The sequence below is a fragment of the Typopeltis vanoorti genome, chromosome 1, assembly GCF_054136105.1.
Source record: "Typopeltis vanoorti isolate ZY-2024b chromosome 1, IOZ_Tvanoo_1.0, whole genome shotgun sequence".
In the NCBI taxonomy this organism is placed as follows: Eukaryota; Metazoa; Arthropoda; class Arachnida; order Uropygi; family Thelyphonidae; genus Typopeltis; species Typopeltis vanoorti.
In genome coordinates, this window is record NC_143549.1 from 39642835 (window position 1) to 39660472 (window position 17638).

At 37.1% G+C, this 17638-nt stretch overlaps 1 protein-coding gene across 1 annotated transcript in view; it reads left to right on the forward strand.

The window, feature by feature from the left end:
* stan (Protocadherin-like wing polarity protein stan) overlaps positions 1 to 17638 on the forward strand; it is a 777611-nt gene that overhangs the window by 346411 nt on the left and 413562 nt on the right. The window contains exon 10 of the mRNA XM_090397383.1: positions 8195 to 8349. Coding sequence (XP_090253509.1) covers positions 8195 to 8349 — 155 coding nt within the window. The remainder of the gene's footprint in view (positions 1 to 8194; positions 8350 to 17638) is intronic.

Genomic DNA, 17638 nt, shown 5'->3' on the forward strand with positions numbered 1-17638 from the left:
TCACTAGTGTTTTCATAGACAATCACAAACATCCATGCCCATGGCGGGATTCAAACCTGCAGCCTTTTGGGTGGAGTGCGGATATGCTGATCACTCGGCCAACCAGGCCGGAAGAAGTTGACCATTATGAATGGTCAACTTCTTCGCTACCTTCTATACTCAGCTGACACCTCTTCCATCTTTTGGAAAATAATATGTATCCAACCTATAGAAGACTGAAGAGATGATAGAGGACAGTGTTAGCTCTGGAACACAACATTTGAGTACAATAAGAGATGCTGTTCGGACCAGAAAACTTTGCAGTGTTCAGGTTATGTAGTAGTATTCTTATGTTTTTCTGCCAAAAGGTCACAGTAGGCATACAGTGCTCACTTGCTATGGAAGGAAGTGGTTTACCTTTGTTGTCTATGCAGGAGTTAGAGGGAAAGGGCAATACTAGGAGGTCAGATTTTTCTTTGAATGCTGTAACATGGTGTCATCTGGATGGAAGAGAGGTGGAAATGCAGGTGAGCAGAAATTGCACCCTATGGCTTTTATAGCTACTGTTTTTACAAGAGATGAGTTTTCTGTTAGTGACTTTTATTAAATTAGATTTGGATTTACTTATAGTTTATTTATATTTATTGTGTGCTTCTGCATGGGTTGATTATGAAGCTTGGGTTCATGATGCAAGCCACCTATGGTAAGCTGAGTTTTTTTTTTTTTTTCTTCAATTGCTTTCATACAGGCCTTGGAAAGTAGACAGAAATTTTGGATGGAATGAGAGTTGAATGTCTTCATGCCACTGAGGATGAATTCTCTGTGACTGGGTCAGAAGAGCAGAAGCAACCACCATGCCATGGGAAAGAAGAGTAATAGCTCCAGAGATCATCCCACTTTGTACCTTTGTAGTGCTAGAGGACACAAGATTGAGTGTGGTCAAAGGAGTGACATTCTCTGAGACTGGAAACTTGCACTAGATTGTGATTTGAGTTTCTGAGAGGAGAGATGTGACTTCTGCAGAAATTACCTCAATTTGAGTTTGTTGTTTATAGCAAGATCTTCTGCATTGCACCTGGCTTGAATCTGTAATGTTGGAAAACGAGAGTCAGTTGTAGTTATGGACATTCAGGTCACCTAGGATGATCGCTTTGCTGTTTGGGTAGCTGTTAATGGTCAAGTTTCATGGAGAGGAAGATGAAGAGGTCTTTGGGATTTTCAGAGTTTGGAGACTGGTAAATGCAACAGATAAATGTTACTAAGTGAGACAAGGAAACCTTTGGCCAGAGGATGTTATAAATCAGATGATTCTAAATTTGGCATTCTCTGGCAGGCAATGTTAGAACATACAAAGGCGCAGGTACCACATTTGTGTGAAAATGAATCATGAAGAGTATAATTTATGCATTGAAGGTGAACTGTAATTTTAGTTTCTGATAAGAGAATGAGGTCTGGTTTGGATGTCTTTAAATGCAATGAATGTAATTTATGTTGGTGTTTTTGCTGCAGATGTTTGTGAAGTGGATGTGGAAATGATTTTTTTTTTTTGGTAGGAATCCTGGTAATTTTGAATTATTGTGTTTGGTTTAAATTGTTTGGGTGAACTGTTTGTTGTTGTGTGATGAGGGAGCATATGTAGAGTTAAATGGAGTCTGGAATAATAATAATAATAATAATAATAATAGATATGAAAATGCTGACAATTCATTGATGTTCTTTATACAAATGCCAGGAATATCTGGAATAAAGAAGATTTATTTATTTATTCTTATGGCAAAAGCAGCTACAGGTCAATGTCCAGACCAGAAAGCCAATCCAATTTCAGCCATGAAATTGGTGCCTTCGGCAGTCATTCACAATATGAGTGATTGTCTGGGAACAGGAGAACAGTCACAATAAAGGTGGTCTGATAGTCTCCATTTATGCAGTAAGTAGTCACATCTGCCCCTGTTAATTCTGATCCTGTTGATAGGTGACCAAATCTTACTAGGAAGGGCAAAACCAGGCTGCAGAGCACAGGGATCTTCAACCAGGAAACCATTTGTTGGAAGATTGTTGGACCAGTGTTCTCTCCACATGTCAGTGTTGATGGTAAGGCAGCTGAAGAGAGTTCGCCCATGGACCAGAAAGGGTTTTGTGATTTTAGGCAAATACTAGGTGGAATTTTGAGAGTCTGGTGCAGGGGCAAGAGTGGGGTTGCTTATTACTTTATTAAATACTTTAATTGAGGCCTGTCTTCACCATATATTTGGTGGAGTAATGTTAGATAGGACAGGCAGCCAAGCGAGAGGGGTGCTTCTCAGTGTTCCACTAACTGTGTGCTTGGTAGAGTTTAGCTGGGTGTGTGTAATGTTAGTGTGCACACTTCCCAGATAGGGGCACAGTATTCTGCTGCAGAGAATGCGAGAGTTAGTGCAGACAATCTTAAGACATCACATCAGCACCACAACCCCAGGTTGTTCCAGCAAACTGTGAGATGATATTATATTTGCCTTTTATAGGTTAGGCTTCTGTCAAGGCTCACTCCAAGGTGTTTCGAGTGAGGCTTGTGTTCTATCATTTTGCCACAGGAGAGGTTGAGTATTCATTTGCTTCTTCATTGTTCAGGTGGAATGCTGTGGATACAGTTTTTGTTGGATTTGGGTTCAAGTACTACTGCTTGAAGTACACTTCCAGGATGTTCATGTTTGTGTTCAAGGTTGTTTCCAGTTTGGCAAAGGAGGTAGACTGGTGCAGGATAGTGAAATCATCGGCGTATGTATATTTGCTTGAGCTGGTACGTGAAAATGAGTTATGGGAGATTTTGACTACATCAGTATAAAGTGAGAAGAGTGAACAGCATGTATTAGTAAGGGAATGGAATTTCTTGAATTCTTGAGGGACAAATGCCCCAAGCAACATGTAGCAGAAGAAACAAGTGACTCAAGAATTTAGATTTGGTCCTGGCAACAGGGGACCTGATTGTAACAGAAGTGTCATCACTGACCCCAGTAGAAGACTGGGGTCAGTGATGACACTTCTGTTATGTTCTTTTACATCAGTTTTGGACAGTTCCATTGGTGGAAGAATTGGAAGAGAGAGCGATATCACCAGTGCATGAGGACTAGTAAAAAAATATTTATTGGTAGCAATGGTAAGTTGAGTGAAAATGAGAACAAGGTTTGCTGTAAAGTGGATGACTAGCAATATCAAATGGGAACTGTAAATGTAAAGGAGGCTATGGAAAAAATATTAGGAGAGGTGTGGAGAGTAGTTACATGAGGAATATAACACTCAGGCTAGGAAAGTGACCCACATGGTAAGGAAAGCAAATCTTAAATATGAAAAGTGATTAACTCTGAGATCCAGGGGAAATTTGAAGGAATTTTTTTAATTATATTGCCAGTAGGAATAGAAATGATTGTGGAAGAATGACATTGTTAGGTAAAAATTAGAGTAGAATGACTGATGCAGAATGCATAGTGGAGTTGTTTGATGATTACTTTATTGGGGTATTTTATTCTGGAAAATTATTTCACCTATATGAAATAGTTATTACGATAATTGTTGTTATTATTAATACATGGACATGAGCATTCCCAAATGAAAGCATGTACAAATCATTATTCAAGAAACTATCCATCCTGCTATTCCTTAAAATCATTCACCAACAAAATGCTATTACAACTACCTCTGGCAACTAATTTTGCTTATTCACCACCTTACAAGTAAAAAAAATCTAGTCCTAACAGATTGCTGACCTTCCAGACTTCTTTTCTCCCATATTGGGAGAAAACAAGTCTGAAAGGTCAAAAGAGTTTTTCATATGTGCTATAAAATCCCTTTAATAGCATATATTTTTTTCTCTCTCTCTCTTTTTTTTTTTTTTTTGCCTATCAATCAAATTTTGCAACCCATAAATTTTCAATCTATCATCTGAGAAAGCATTCTGCAGACCTGTCACCATCATGGTCACTCATTTCTGGATCTTTTCTGCTACTTCCTCATCATCCACAACAAATGCAAGTGATCAAATCTGTTCATAGTACAGTAATCATTTGTAGTAAAAAACAAATAAAAATTGCAGCATTCAATGAAAATGATGCCAGCAGTGTGAAAGCACAACAAACATACCCCAAGTAAGGGTAGGAGGGAGGGGGATAAACTTCTGCTAAACTTAAGTTTCAAAGTCACTACTGTATCCTTTTTATTTCATTTTCGTCATTTTCCCTTTAAGTTACTGTAGTTTTCTCAGATTGTTTGCACGGTTAGCTCTGCAACCATATGCCTGGGAAAGGAGTGTCTTGCATTCGATTCTCGTAACCAACGTGAGGAGCTAAGGATTTTTCTCAGACATAGCCAAGTTAGCCGGTCTTGGGCATGGACTGCAGGGTTTTTCTCTCCATTTTATCTAGGGTTTTTCCTCCCACAAAGCAGGCAAACTGATCTTAAGAACACAACGCTTCACAGACAATTACACATGGTTGAGCATGGGGGGTAATAACCCCACCTCATAGTGAGTTATGAAACCCAAAAATGGGAGGCCAAGCCCTACATGGGGCTATAGAAGAATAAGAAGTTTTCTCAGATTACCATTCTGACCAGTCATTCATTTGCTGATCTCTCTCTCTCTCTCTCTCTCTCTTCCCTCCTCACTTTAAAAAAAAATTTCTGCCATTTTTGTGAATGCTATTTCCCTCCAAAAAAGTAATAAATGTATGGAGCCTCCTGGAATACTTGAGTGATCTTAATTATTTCCAAACATGCTCAGGCACTTTTAAAATCTTGAATATTACTATTAGCATTACACAGACAAAGTTGACTTAAGTTTTGAAATCCATTAGTCAGAATGTTGTAGGAATGTGGCTGCAAGGGTTTCAAATTCTGAGTGATGTCTAATAATCCTTAATCCTACAAGTCCACTCTAACAGTCATTGAAAAACGATACAAGAAGCAGAGATAGACGATCAATACTTTTTTTATTTATATTATATATAATTATGGATATATTTATGGATATTAATTTCTCCTTGCATTTATTTTATGCTACCTTGATAAGGCAACTAGATAAAGGTAGCTAAACATGTCAATCATCATCAGCTTTCTGGCAAGTACTACCATCCAGGGATGTATAGACCAGTGTGACAGAACTATAACATGATAAGTTTACATTATTTATTATTATTATTGTTATTATTCTAAGACCCCCAAGGAATCATCTGGGGGATCCCCCCTTTGTCATGCAAACAGCTAGTTATACGTTAAACACATTCAAATTCTCTGCAGACACCATGCTTTCAGGCAATGCATTCCAATCATTCACAACTCTTGCTCTCACTCTGAAATCCTGCTCTCACTACCTTGCTTATATCCTCCTTATACAGCTTCCAAGGATGACCTCTTGTTCTCCATCAATTTCCCACCATTTTACGAAAAACTTCTTCGATATTAATCCTATAACAACCCCTTACTAACTTGTACATTTCTATCATCTTACCCCTCTTCCTCTTATTCCACTAGACTCTGCAAATTGTATCATCTCAACCTTTCTTCATATTCAATGTTCCAGACATCAAAACTATTTTGATCAATCGCCTCTGGACACTCTCCAACATATCTTCATCCTTTTGAAAAACCAATTGACCAAATCTGTGCAAAGTAGTCCATATATGGCTTAATCAGAGCCTTATACAATGGAACCAGAATCGTCTTACTTCTACAAGTCAGTGTCCTCCACATTATTGCCAGAATACGTTGTGTTATCCTCACAATTTGTACAATATGTCCACTAAATTTCAGATCCTTATCCATCATCACCACTTCAAAATCTCTTATTTCCTCCATCTCCAACAATATATCCCTACCAAGAGTAAATTATACATCCCATCTTTGTTTTCCAAATTTTAAAACCTTGCATTTCACAACATTGAACTGGTATTCCCACTCCAATGCCCATTCACTCAGTCTATTCAAGTCTTCTTGTAAAGCCACAACCTCTGCTCTACTCTTCATAGTTTGTCCCAACTTTGCATCATCTACAAACAAATGTATGTCCAAATTAAAATCTTCCTTGATATCATTAACATACATATTACACAGTAATAGTCCTAGAAACGACCCCTGAGGCACACTACTAGTGACTTTCCTTTTCTGGGATATTGCTCCCCATATATAACCTGTTGATACCTATCAGACAGGCAGTCTCCAGTTCAGTGCACTAGCCCAATACAGTCCCATCCAGTATAGTTTGATTATCAACTTATCATGCAGTAATCTATCAAAAGCCTCTGCAAAGTCTAAGTATACTACTGTATATCTATATCCCACTTCCAATGCTTCTGTCAGCTTATTGTAATAAGTAAGTAGATTACTAAAATATGACCTCCCCTTAGCAAATCCATGCTGTCTATCAAAGATAATACCATTATTATCAATCCAATTCTCGATCTTGATTCTCGCCACATTTCCTACACTTTAACCATCATGCCTAAACAAACAAATTGGGCCTATAATTTGATGCTTGAATTCTGTAACCTTCTTTATGAAGTGGTACAATCTTGCCTTCCTTCCTTCCTTCCTTCCTTCCTTCCACTCCTTTGGAACTTACCCACTGTAAGACTCATATTGAACAAATATGTCAAGGCAATTGTCAACTCCCTGTTACATTCCTGGCACATTTCCACAGCTGTATTAACATGAAGCATGCTTAACTCCCCATATATCTCTTCGTCACTTGCAATCAGTCTCCCCCCCCCCTATCCACTTTCTCAAACTCTCAATGATGTCACATTCACGAGGATGAAAGACCTTTATGAACTGCTCACTACTATATCCTCCTCAGCAGTTGTCCTTATACCATTTACTCCAACCAGTTCTATAGAACAAATAAAACATTTCAGCTGCTTAGGCATGATTTTTATTGAAGATGGTAAATTAAATATAGAAATAGACAACAGGATCAACAAAGCTGGTATTGTAGAAAGTCAACTGAATAAATTTATATGGAATAAGAGAGAAATTAGTCAAAACACTAAATTAGCTGTATACAAGACAGTGTTCAAACCAGTTTTAACTTATGGATCTGAGAGCTGGGTCAGAAGTAAAACACTTGACCAAAGACTAGAGGCTGCAGGTATGAGAGTCATTTAAGTGACCATACCCCCCAAATCTCAGGTGATATGGTCACTTAAACAGAATGGGAGAGGAAAGATTAGCAAAACAAGTGTTCTCTGCTGGTTGGCAGGAAAAAGACTCAGAAGAAGACCAAGATATAGGTGGATTGATATAGTAAAAAGTGCCTTCAAAGATGGAAATATAAGATCTGACAATGTTGGAGCCTTGACAGGTAATAGATTGATTTGGAGGAAAACTGTAGATGGGAAGTTAGTAATGTAAATTTTTCATGTAGTGCTATCATATCCTGTACATCCCTTGAGAGTAAATGTCAGTAATTTGATGATGATGAGTTCTATCCTAGCATAATCATTCTTATTTTTGCTGGCTACATATCAAAAGAATTCCTAGGATTTTTTTTTTTTTGGCTTCATTCAGCAGTTAGCTAATGAAACCAACAAAAAAAAAAAAAAAAAAAAAAAATCCAGGGCTTTGTATTCCTCATGGAATTGATTATTATCACTCCTCTTATGTTGCCTCCATAATGTCTTTTTTCTCTTTTGCATACTTAATCTCTTCACCTGCTGACCTTTGGAATACATTTTAGATATTGTTTCTACTAGATATTTCTTGAATATCACCCAACAGCATTGATATTTACTTTTCACCCAACTCCTCATTCCATACTACAGCTCCAAGCTATTTTCTCACAATCACCAGCCTTGTAGTTCCACACATACACTTTTTTCTCAGTTCTCTTTTGTTTGTGAGGAAAGGGTATTATTAATCTCCTATCAGCAGTTTTTCCTTCAAATTAGTCTATTACTTGTTAACACTCCAACGTTGTCATATCTGAGATATCATACTTAGCTCTTTGCTTTATGCAGATGATATTGTACTCATAAACATATCTGGTGTAAGTCTCTAGAATTCTCTAACTAAATTGAATAACAGCTGTAACAAATTTGTCAAGAATCATATCTATATTAGATCTGTTAACACAGTTAATCTACAATAATCTATATCTTTCCATAGTATATTTGTATTTTAATTGTTTCCATGACATCAAATGATGTAAGATTTGGTTTGAAAATTTTACAGATAACTTTTTTATTTTTTCTAGTTATGTTGCTGATAATGGTACAGTTGTTGGATGTCCAGAGAAAAAAGGTTTTTGTTATTCCCAGCCATGCCACAATGGTGGTACATGTGAGGAGGGCTGGGGATCTTTTATATGTCATTGTCCAGCTGGATTTGGTGGAAAAGACTGCAGTGAAGGTCAATATTTTTAATATAATCTTTCTTATTAGATTGTGAAATTATATTAATAATATATATTTTGTAAACATGAAACATAAAAGCTGCTAAGTGATAACATTTTTTAATTGTATTATATTTGATATTAACATCTCGCTTCTTGATTATTACACTTATAATTTGCAGTAGGAACACTTGAGGGGAAATATTGCTGAATATTTACGTGGATATTTGGCTGGATACTTCACAAAATCCCTTTGCATAGATTGAAGTAGAGGAGATGAACATAGTAGCTTATATAGGGCTCATAACAGAGAGTAATATGTGCTGGGAGTGGAACTGAGGAGAACACATGTGAACAGTAACACCATTAAAGAGCAACTCTCCAAGCACAAGAGCACTGTGGTTCTGTGCTTGGATATCTTCTCTATAATGTGGGCATTAATGATTGGGAATGATTTGAGAGGAATGTTGAGTTGTTTGAAGTGAAGCTGGACTAAAGATGATAGATTAATAATGTGAAGATCCTGTGAGATGATTGAATAGACTGGGAATTTTAGCAGGTTTCTTCGGAGACTTAATGGAGTAAAACCGCACTGCAAAAAGGTTAAGAACACTATTTAATTGTTCTAACACACACACACACACACACACACACACACACACACACACACACACACACACACAGAGGAAATATAAAACCAAGTAAAACATGTAAACAAAAGGCAAGAATACTAATTAGGTGGAGTTCCCTCTGTTGGTATTTGTCGATATCCTCAGATGTAAACTAGGATCTCAAATTATTAGTGTTTCCCATATTTTGGAAAGTTTTAAGCATCCGTATTTATTCAGGTTAGGCTGATTTCTGAGGCAGCTGCAGATTCTAAAAACAGTCATACTCTTAAATTTACTGCAGCAGAGCATGGTAGTTTTACTTCCAATTGATCCACATAGAGGGGGGAAAAACACTTGCAGGCATGACTATGGTCAATCAAGTCTTGATTGGCCATAGTCATGCTGACTAAACATAATATGGATTTTACTTATATGATTTTTTTATTATCATAGAAAGTTGTGAAACCCTGCTGCATCATCTGAATATAAACAGAAGTGATAGACTGAAATTATTCTTTTTATTGGAAATAGTTCTTCCTCATAAGTTCTGGAATTTTTTTAAAAATTAATTAATGATATCTTGTTAATGTATTAGAACCTTAATGTATTTAGACCATCGACTCTGTATTCTGTACATATAGTTCACACCTTTTCATTGTCGAATCTTCTGGTTTCTGTTCTAGTTGTTTAACCTGAAAGTCATATTTAAGATGCATTTGATACTAGGTTGAAAATCCTATGCCAATAAAAAATTATTATTATTATTATTAACATCTGAACTCCATGGAGTCACAACTCATTATGGGTTGTACAGCAACACACAAAGCTAAATCCAGTTTGTCTTCAATTGATTCAAAGTGTCTACATTCACAACACTCCCAGGCAATGCATTCCACTCACCAACCACTCTCCATGCAAAGAATCTCTCTTCACTCCTCTGCTCACACCCTCCTTATACAGTTTCCAGGGATGACCTCTTAATCTACCTCCCCTCTACCCCAATCTAAAATATCTTCCATGTTAACCTCTAACTAACTTACATGTCTCAGTCATATCCCTCTGCCTCCTTCTATTTTTGAGGCTTTGCAGTTTACATTCTTTCAATATGTCTTCACACTCCACATTCCAAAGACCACTTACTACCCTTCGTGAATCTTCTCTGGACCCTTTCTAACATATCCTCATCACCACGAAAAACCCAGTGACCAGCTGTAGCATTAGTGTAGATGACGATAGACTGAAATTAGAGGACACCTGCTCTACAGGTGTTCTCTAATTTATTAAATGTAAATGATATTGGGATGAGTTTAACTGGTGATATGCAACTGTTTGCAGATGATGCAAAATTGGAGAGAGAGCATGGCGGAGTCATGCAGATGTTGTAGCTTTAAAAGAGAATTGACTGATTGTGTGAGTAGGCAACAGTATGGAACTATCATTTGAATGTTGCAAAGTGTAAGGTTTTGAAATTTGGTAAGCAATGATCGAATGCAAAGTGGGGTGGAGGAAACTCTAAAGGAGGTAGAGGAGATGGAGATCTGGGAGGGTGATGGACAAGGAACAGAAATTCAGGAGCCCATTGCACAAGTCGTGAAAATCATCACATCGGATAATGGAAATGATGCAGAGGACCTTCACCTGCAGAAATAAACAGGTTATGATTCCATTGCATGATGCCTTGATCAGACCTCACATGGTTTATTATTATTATTATGTGACACCTCCAAGGAGTCCAAAGACTCATTGATTGAAGCTATCTGTAGAGCAGGTGCCCTCCCTCAATGAGTCTTTGGACTCCTTGGAGGTGTCACATAATAATAATAATAATAATAAAAAACCATGTGCGGCCTGATCAAGGCATTATGCAATGGAATCATAACCTGTTTATTTCTGCAGGTGAAGGTCCTCTGCATCATTTCCATTATCCGATGTGATGATTTTCACAACTTGTGCAATGGGGCTCCTGAATTTCTGCTTCTTGTCCACCACCCTCCCAGATCTCCATCTCCTCTACCTCCTTTAGAGTTTCCCCCACCCCACTTTGCATTCGATCATTGCTTACCAAATTTCAAAACCTTACACTTTGCAACATTCAAATGATAGTTCCGTACTGTTGCCTACTCACACAATCAGTCAATTCTCTTTTAAAGCTACAACATCTGCATGACTCCGCCATGCTCTCTCTCTCTCTCCAATTTTGCATCATCTGCAAGCAGTTGCATATCACCAGTTAAACTCATCCCAATATCATTAATATACAAACTGAATGATAATTGTCCCAATAGAGATCCCTTTGGTACACCACTAGTGACTTTACTCATTTTGGATACTGAAACCCTATATATAACTTTCTGATACCTATCTGGCAGCCAGTCACAGATCTAACTCACTAGTCTCTTATCCATTCCCATCTATTTCAGTTTATTTAACAGCTTGTTATGTGGCAGTCTAACAAAAGCTTTTGCAAACTCTAAGTATACCACTGCATTTCCCTTGTACAAGACATTTGTCACCTCATTATAGGATGTAAGTTGGCAAAACCTGATCTCAATTTAACAAACCCATGTCGAGAATACTACTGTTATCAGCCCATTCCTGTATTTTTGTTCTCACCAATCTCTCCAATACCTTATCCGCTCCAGATATATAGATTGACCTATAATTTGTAGCTACAGTCTTATTATCACCTTTATGCTGTGAAACAGTTTTACTTTCTTTCTATTCTCTTGGAACCTGTCCTGTTGAAAGACTTATCAGACAGGCTTGCCATTGATACTGCCAATTCCCTGGAACATTCCCTGGAACATTCCCTGGAACATCTGTATGAAGCTTATTTATTTTCTCCCACTTGCTCCCAATTAATCCTTCCTCTCCTACTACTTGAATTTGTCATGATTTCACCCAGATGAGAATGAAATACTCTTATAAATTGTTCCCTGGATAACTCAGTGATATCTTCTGTAGCAGATACCATTCTATAATTTTCATCCATTAACATTATTTTACCATAATCATTCTTCTTTCTATTTGGCACATTTCTGAAAAATTCTCTAGGGTTTTACTTCACCTGATTTGCTAATTTCTGCTCATACTATAGTTTTTCTTTTTTTGCCAACTAAGTCACCTTCCTGGCCTGCTCTTTATACTCTTTGTGCAATTGATTGCTACCATTATTCATCTTGTTCTGCTCCACAGTATCCTCCTCTTCCAAATTTTCATGCTTAATTCCTGTATTCATCCATTTGACACCTACTTAATTCAGTCTTTTGACCTTTAGCAGACATTTGCACATTGAGGTTGCTAAATATGTTTTGGTCAATTCCCATGCAGTATTTATCTACCTCCCACTTAACACTTCATTCCATGCTATAGCTCCAAGCTGTCTCCTATAAGCTATGCATAATCACCAGCATTGTATATCCTTTCCTCATATGAAGACCTCAGAGAAGTCTTCATATGGCTCTCCACAACCCAAGTGATTACTTCATGATCACTTCCACCAACTTGAAGAAAGTATGAAACCCCACTCACAGTCACATTCTCTAATTGATCAGATCTAAAACTCTCGATCCTCATGTGCCTTCCTTTACATATCTATACTTCTACTCTTCCACTGTTCACTAACTGAAATTGTTTCTACATTTCTTCATCATCACCCTTCTCATTCCCTAGCCAATAGCAGCATCTTATTAAATATCTCTTCCTGTCAGCTCTACCTCCGACTATATGGACTCAAGATTAGAGATAGATGTTGAAAGATTTTTCCACTTGGTTATATCATAAAGTGAAGTTGTTTCAGTAAGTTTCAATATGGACTGTAAAAGGGTGTTGGTTAGCAGTGGTTCCTGTTTTTGGAGGAAAGTGGAGGAATAATAGTTCAGCAGAGCACTGTCCATGAAAGTATCTGTAGAAGAGGCATAAGATAGAAACTGAATCTGTGTGTGTGTGTGTGTGTGTGTGTGTGTGTGTGTGTGTGTGTGTGTGTGTGTGTGAGAGAGAGAGAGAGAGAGAGAGAGAGAGAGAGACTATTAGTTAGCCAGATTGCATTCTTCTGGATAGAATTGAGCAATCTCAGAGAGGATTTTGGTGCATCACTAAGTTTTTTTGGCAGTTGCAGAAGGTATAGTTGAAATGTAGTTGTGCCAGGAAAGATCAGAAGAAGTGCATGTGCATGTCAGTCCAAGAATGGAAATCTGATTGTGTTTTGATATCTGAGTATTACTGAAGGTAGGGGAGAGGGGGGATATGAGCTCTTTCTTGCAAAAGATCAGGCAGAACTGAGTTTTGATGACATTAAAGTTTGCCCTGCTGGGATACAGGTAAGAAATCTGAGTTCAGGTTCCTGATCATGGTAGATCTTGCTGATTCTAATATTTGAGAATTACAATGTTTGTTGAATGAAAAGGAAGAATGGAGTCTACTGTCATTAGCAAAGCTATGGATAGGATTGGAAGTCTGTGAGAACAGGTAATTTATATACAAGAGGAAGAGAGTGGGTGAAAGAAGAGAATCTGTGGTACTCCTGCATTGGTGGAGGTTTCTGAGGAGATTTCTGTCCACCATGACATGTAGTGAGTGGCCAATGAGAAGAAAGTTGCAATCCAGTTGCAGAGTGAGGAAGGCAGACCATAGGATGGCAGTTTGTTAAGTAGGCCCCTGTGCCAAATCCAATCAAATGGCTTTGAAATGTTGAGGGCAGCCACACGAGTTTTCCAAATTTCTCCATGACCTGCAGAGATGGGCGGTGAAAGCAAGATCAGCTGTAGATTGCAATTGGCGGAATCCATACTGATCAGTTGGTATGTCTCTAGGTAGTTCAAGAGTTGATGACCTTCTCCATAATTTTAGAGAGAACAGAAGTGAGACCAATTGGACAGTAGTTCGTTGGTTGACTTCAGTGGTGTACTCAGGATTTAATCTTGGGGGGGGGGGAGGCGAGTTGAGTAGACGATTTGAGAATACGCACTACACATCGCATATGACTTATGACTGAGCATCTGCAATGATCACCAATACATGATACCCGTGATCTCCTCTGGCCAGGCTCAGGCAAATGAAGTAGCACTCAGTCTGCCTGAGCACTACTTCATTCACCTTGTGTTTATATCGGCTGTGATTCCCAAGAGCTATAGGATATTCTCCCCTTATGTGACCGCTAATTCATAAGTAGTATAGAAATAGAAGACACAACATGACATAAATAAAAAAATGAATTTTAATTAGGAAAAGATTTTTGGAAAATTTTCTGGTGTTTTTTTTTCTTTTTCTTTGGGGTCCCTCCTTAGGGTGCACCACTGGTTAACTTTTATCCCCTTTCTTTGTGCTGGGCTAGATATGGAACTGTTTCCATATTGAAGGGTAGATGCTAGTTGAATAGGATAGACTGAAGAGGCTATGCAAGATAGTGTTAGTTCTGGGGCACAACTACACAATAAGTGTTCATTTTATTAAGGATTCTTCAGATTTTTTTTTTATCAGAAGTCTATGGTAGACATTAAGTGGGCGATTCTTGATGGAGTGGAGGGAACTTTGCCCAGGTCATTCGATGCTGAAATTGGAAGAGAAGAGTAATGCCAGTAAGTTGGCCTTGTCTTTAGAGGAGGTAGCTACAGTCCCATCAGGATTGGGAGTGGTAGAAATCTGAGTGGGAAGAAGTTGTGTCCAACGGCCTTGGAAAGGAACCAGAAGGAGCGACTGCCATTTGAACAGGCAAGTTTGCAGCATTTGGCCCTTTCAAAGTCTGATTTGGACTTGGTGATGATTCTTTGCAACTGTTGTGAGCTGCAGTTAGTGCAATGGTCATAATGCAGCTTATTAATGATTTATAAAAAGTTTTCTAGTTTTTTTTTTCCATAAGAAAATGATAAAACAGCTTTCTTTAGAAAAGTAGTTGCCAAGATAAAGCCTTGTAAAAACAAGCCCTTTCAAATTTAGGTTTTATTGATTTGAATCTTTTAGTTAACATTGCACCTAAATTATGGCACTATTTATTTTTAGTTCTAAAAAAATAGCACTTTTTAAGTTTTTTTTTGCACATTTTGCATGATAAGCATTGCAATATAAGAAGCAAGAAAATAGTATATTTCCCTATTCTTTAATAACCTTATGCATATTTCTGTGTTACATCAATATTTATTGATTATGTGGCAATAAGTGAATACTTTTTTTACATATTTCAGTCAAAATCTGTCAGTTGTTTGTTTAACATTAAAAAACTGTACACATATAGTTCTTCACTTTTTATAACATTAATTAACTGAATTTTTCTTGCACCTTTCTGTCAGACCTGTGGAGGAAGTTGGAAAGAGGTAAGAATAAAATACCACTCTAAAATATGGCACTATTTGTTTTTAGTTCTAAAAAAATAGCACTTTATAAGTTTTTTTTGCACATAAATGCAAGCTGTTCATATTTTATACTAGAATGATATGAAGTGACTCTCAACCTTATATTAATAGCTTCTGTGAATATCCTTTTATTAAATATTCTTTAAAATATTTCACTATGGCTGGATATTAGTGTGAACAATTTAGAATGTTGCTTTAATCATCATACATTCCATTCTGGTTGGCTGAATGGTTAGAACATCCACATTTTAGCCATTACTTTCAGTGTAATTCAGACCCACAACTTATTACCTGTACTGATAATAGATTATGTGTCTGAATCCCACTTGAATGTCTTTGGGTGGGAGATAAATTTCATTTCCCATTGTGAGACTACCACAATTCTGCTTATTTGAAGTTTGAAGCAGATTTTTAAGCAGAGTTTTATGTTTAGTCTCTACAGCAGGTTTTTGTACTCTACTGTACTATATACTATTGTCAATCCATCAATTGTATTCAAATCTAATAAGTTTCCAACCTTTCATAGATGTGATTTACATAAAGAAACGTGTACTAGTGAATCACAAATGTTTGCTATTTCACATATATTGTAGAGTGTGCTTTTAAGGAAGAATGCTTCGGTTTTTTGTAGCTTTTCTGAGCAAATTTGAATAAATTTCCATTGTATTTGTTAATTTAGATTATTCCATTTTAGTACTTAGTTTCAGAGACTGCTGGTATAAAGATTAAAGAAATAAAATTCACTGTTATAAATAAATGGAGCATGAATTATTTGTGTTTCACAGTGTACATAGCCAAAATTTCCCCGCTTGTAATAACTTTGTGACTTATGGGTTGGCATTAAGCCATTTTTATTTATATCCACTCTCATTTTTCTTTTTCTATTAAGCTTAATAATCTGTTATGGTAAAGTAATTTAGATTCTTGTAGACTCATTGATTTTCAAACCATTCGATGCTGATATAGTTTCATCTTCACTGGATGAAAGAATAGAAATAGGCGATTAATTAAATATATTGCAAAAACCTAATACCAACCCAGCAGTGGCGTTAGATGAGACATCAACATGAGTGCTAATGGAATATATAAGAGAATTAACAAGACAATTTTTTTTAATTGTAGGACTTTAAAAATCTCCATGTTTACAGCTGCTTAAGGGTCAAAGCTGTATAACTGAAAGGAGACCTCCACATAGCCTTTAAAGGAATGTGGAGAACCAACCAGGGCTTCTGACCTCATATCAAATCCTCACCTTCTCATGGTGCACCCTGCTCGGTATCTACCTGGATACTGAATGAACGAGGATGGGCTGGCAATTTGAGATTTAGCCGACCAAATTGTATTCTTATTGACTTAAACCAATATACAAAATGATGGTACAACATGACAAAATTTCATGCCGGCTGGGGCATCGCCCAGTTAAACAAGGCCCCCGTTGTTTTTGCCAGGGAACCAGGGTGAACAGCGAAAAGTCAGCTACTGGAACAAATCTGAAAACACACACCCCAACTCAACATCACCAGAGTTAAGGATCGGTACTATCAACATAAGAAGCCTGAATGGCAAAGAAATGGAGGTAGCTGAGGAATTAGATAAGTACCAGATCAACATAATAGGGGTGACTGAAACAAAAAAGATAAAAACTAGTGAGATCTTTCTGAACAATAAATACAAAATGTTATATTCAGGAAATGACAATCAAGGAAAAGAAGGAGTAGCCATAGTATTCAACACAAAATATGAGCTAATCTTCTTGAATGTCAGGCAGTCTCAAGGAGAGTGATGTGGGCAAATATCAGAATGGGGAATTGGACAATGAGACTTATTTGTGACTATGGTCCCACAGAAGGTTCTACTAAGGTAGAAGTGGAAGAATTTTTTGATGCTTTAGAGAAAGCAACTGAAACAATGAAAAAGGAAAAGTCGGTCCTTGTGTGAGCTAAATAGCAGAGTAGGAAATGATTGTCAGACATACAAAAATATTTTGGGAAAATTTGGAGAAAAGAGCAAAGCTAATAATAATGGCAAATATCTGTTGGATTTCTGCTCAGGACATGGACTGGTTATTACTAACACCATGTTCCAACATAAAAATGTGCACAAATTCACATAGAGAGAAGAGGCAAGGAATAAGAAAAGTCTCATTGACTATGTTATTGCTGATAATGATGTTTTCTCTCTGGTGCGGGACACCAGAGTGTACAGAGGATTTGAAATTGGAAGTGATCACTATTTAGTCTTGAGCAGGATAAAATTGAATTTCATATTGAAAAGAATAACATGTAAGAAAGTTTTAAAGCAAATAAAAGTTGAGCATCTCTCAGATGTGAACTGTAGACTAAAATATA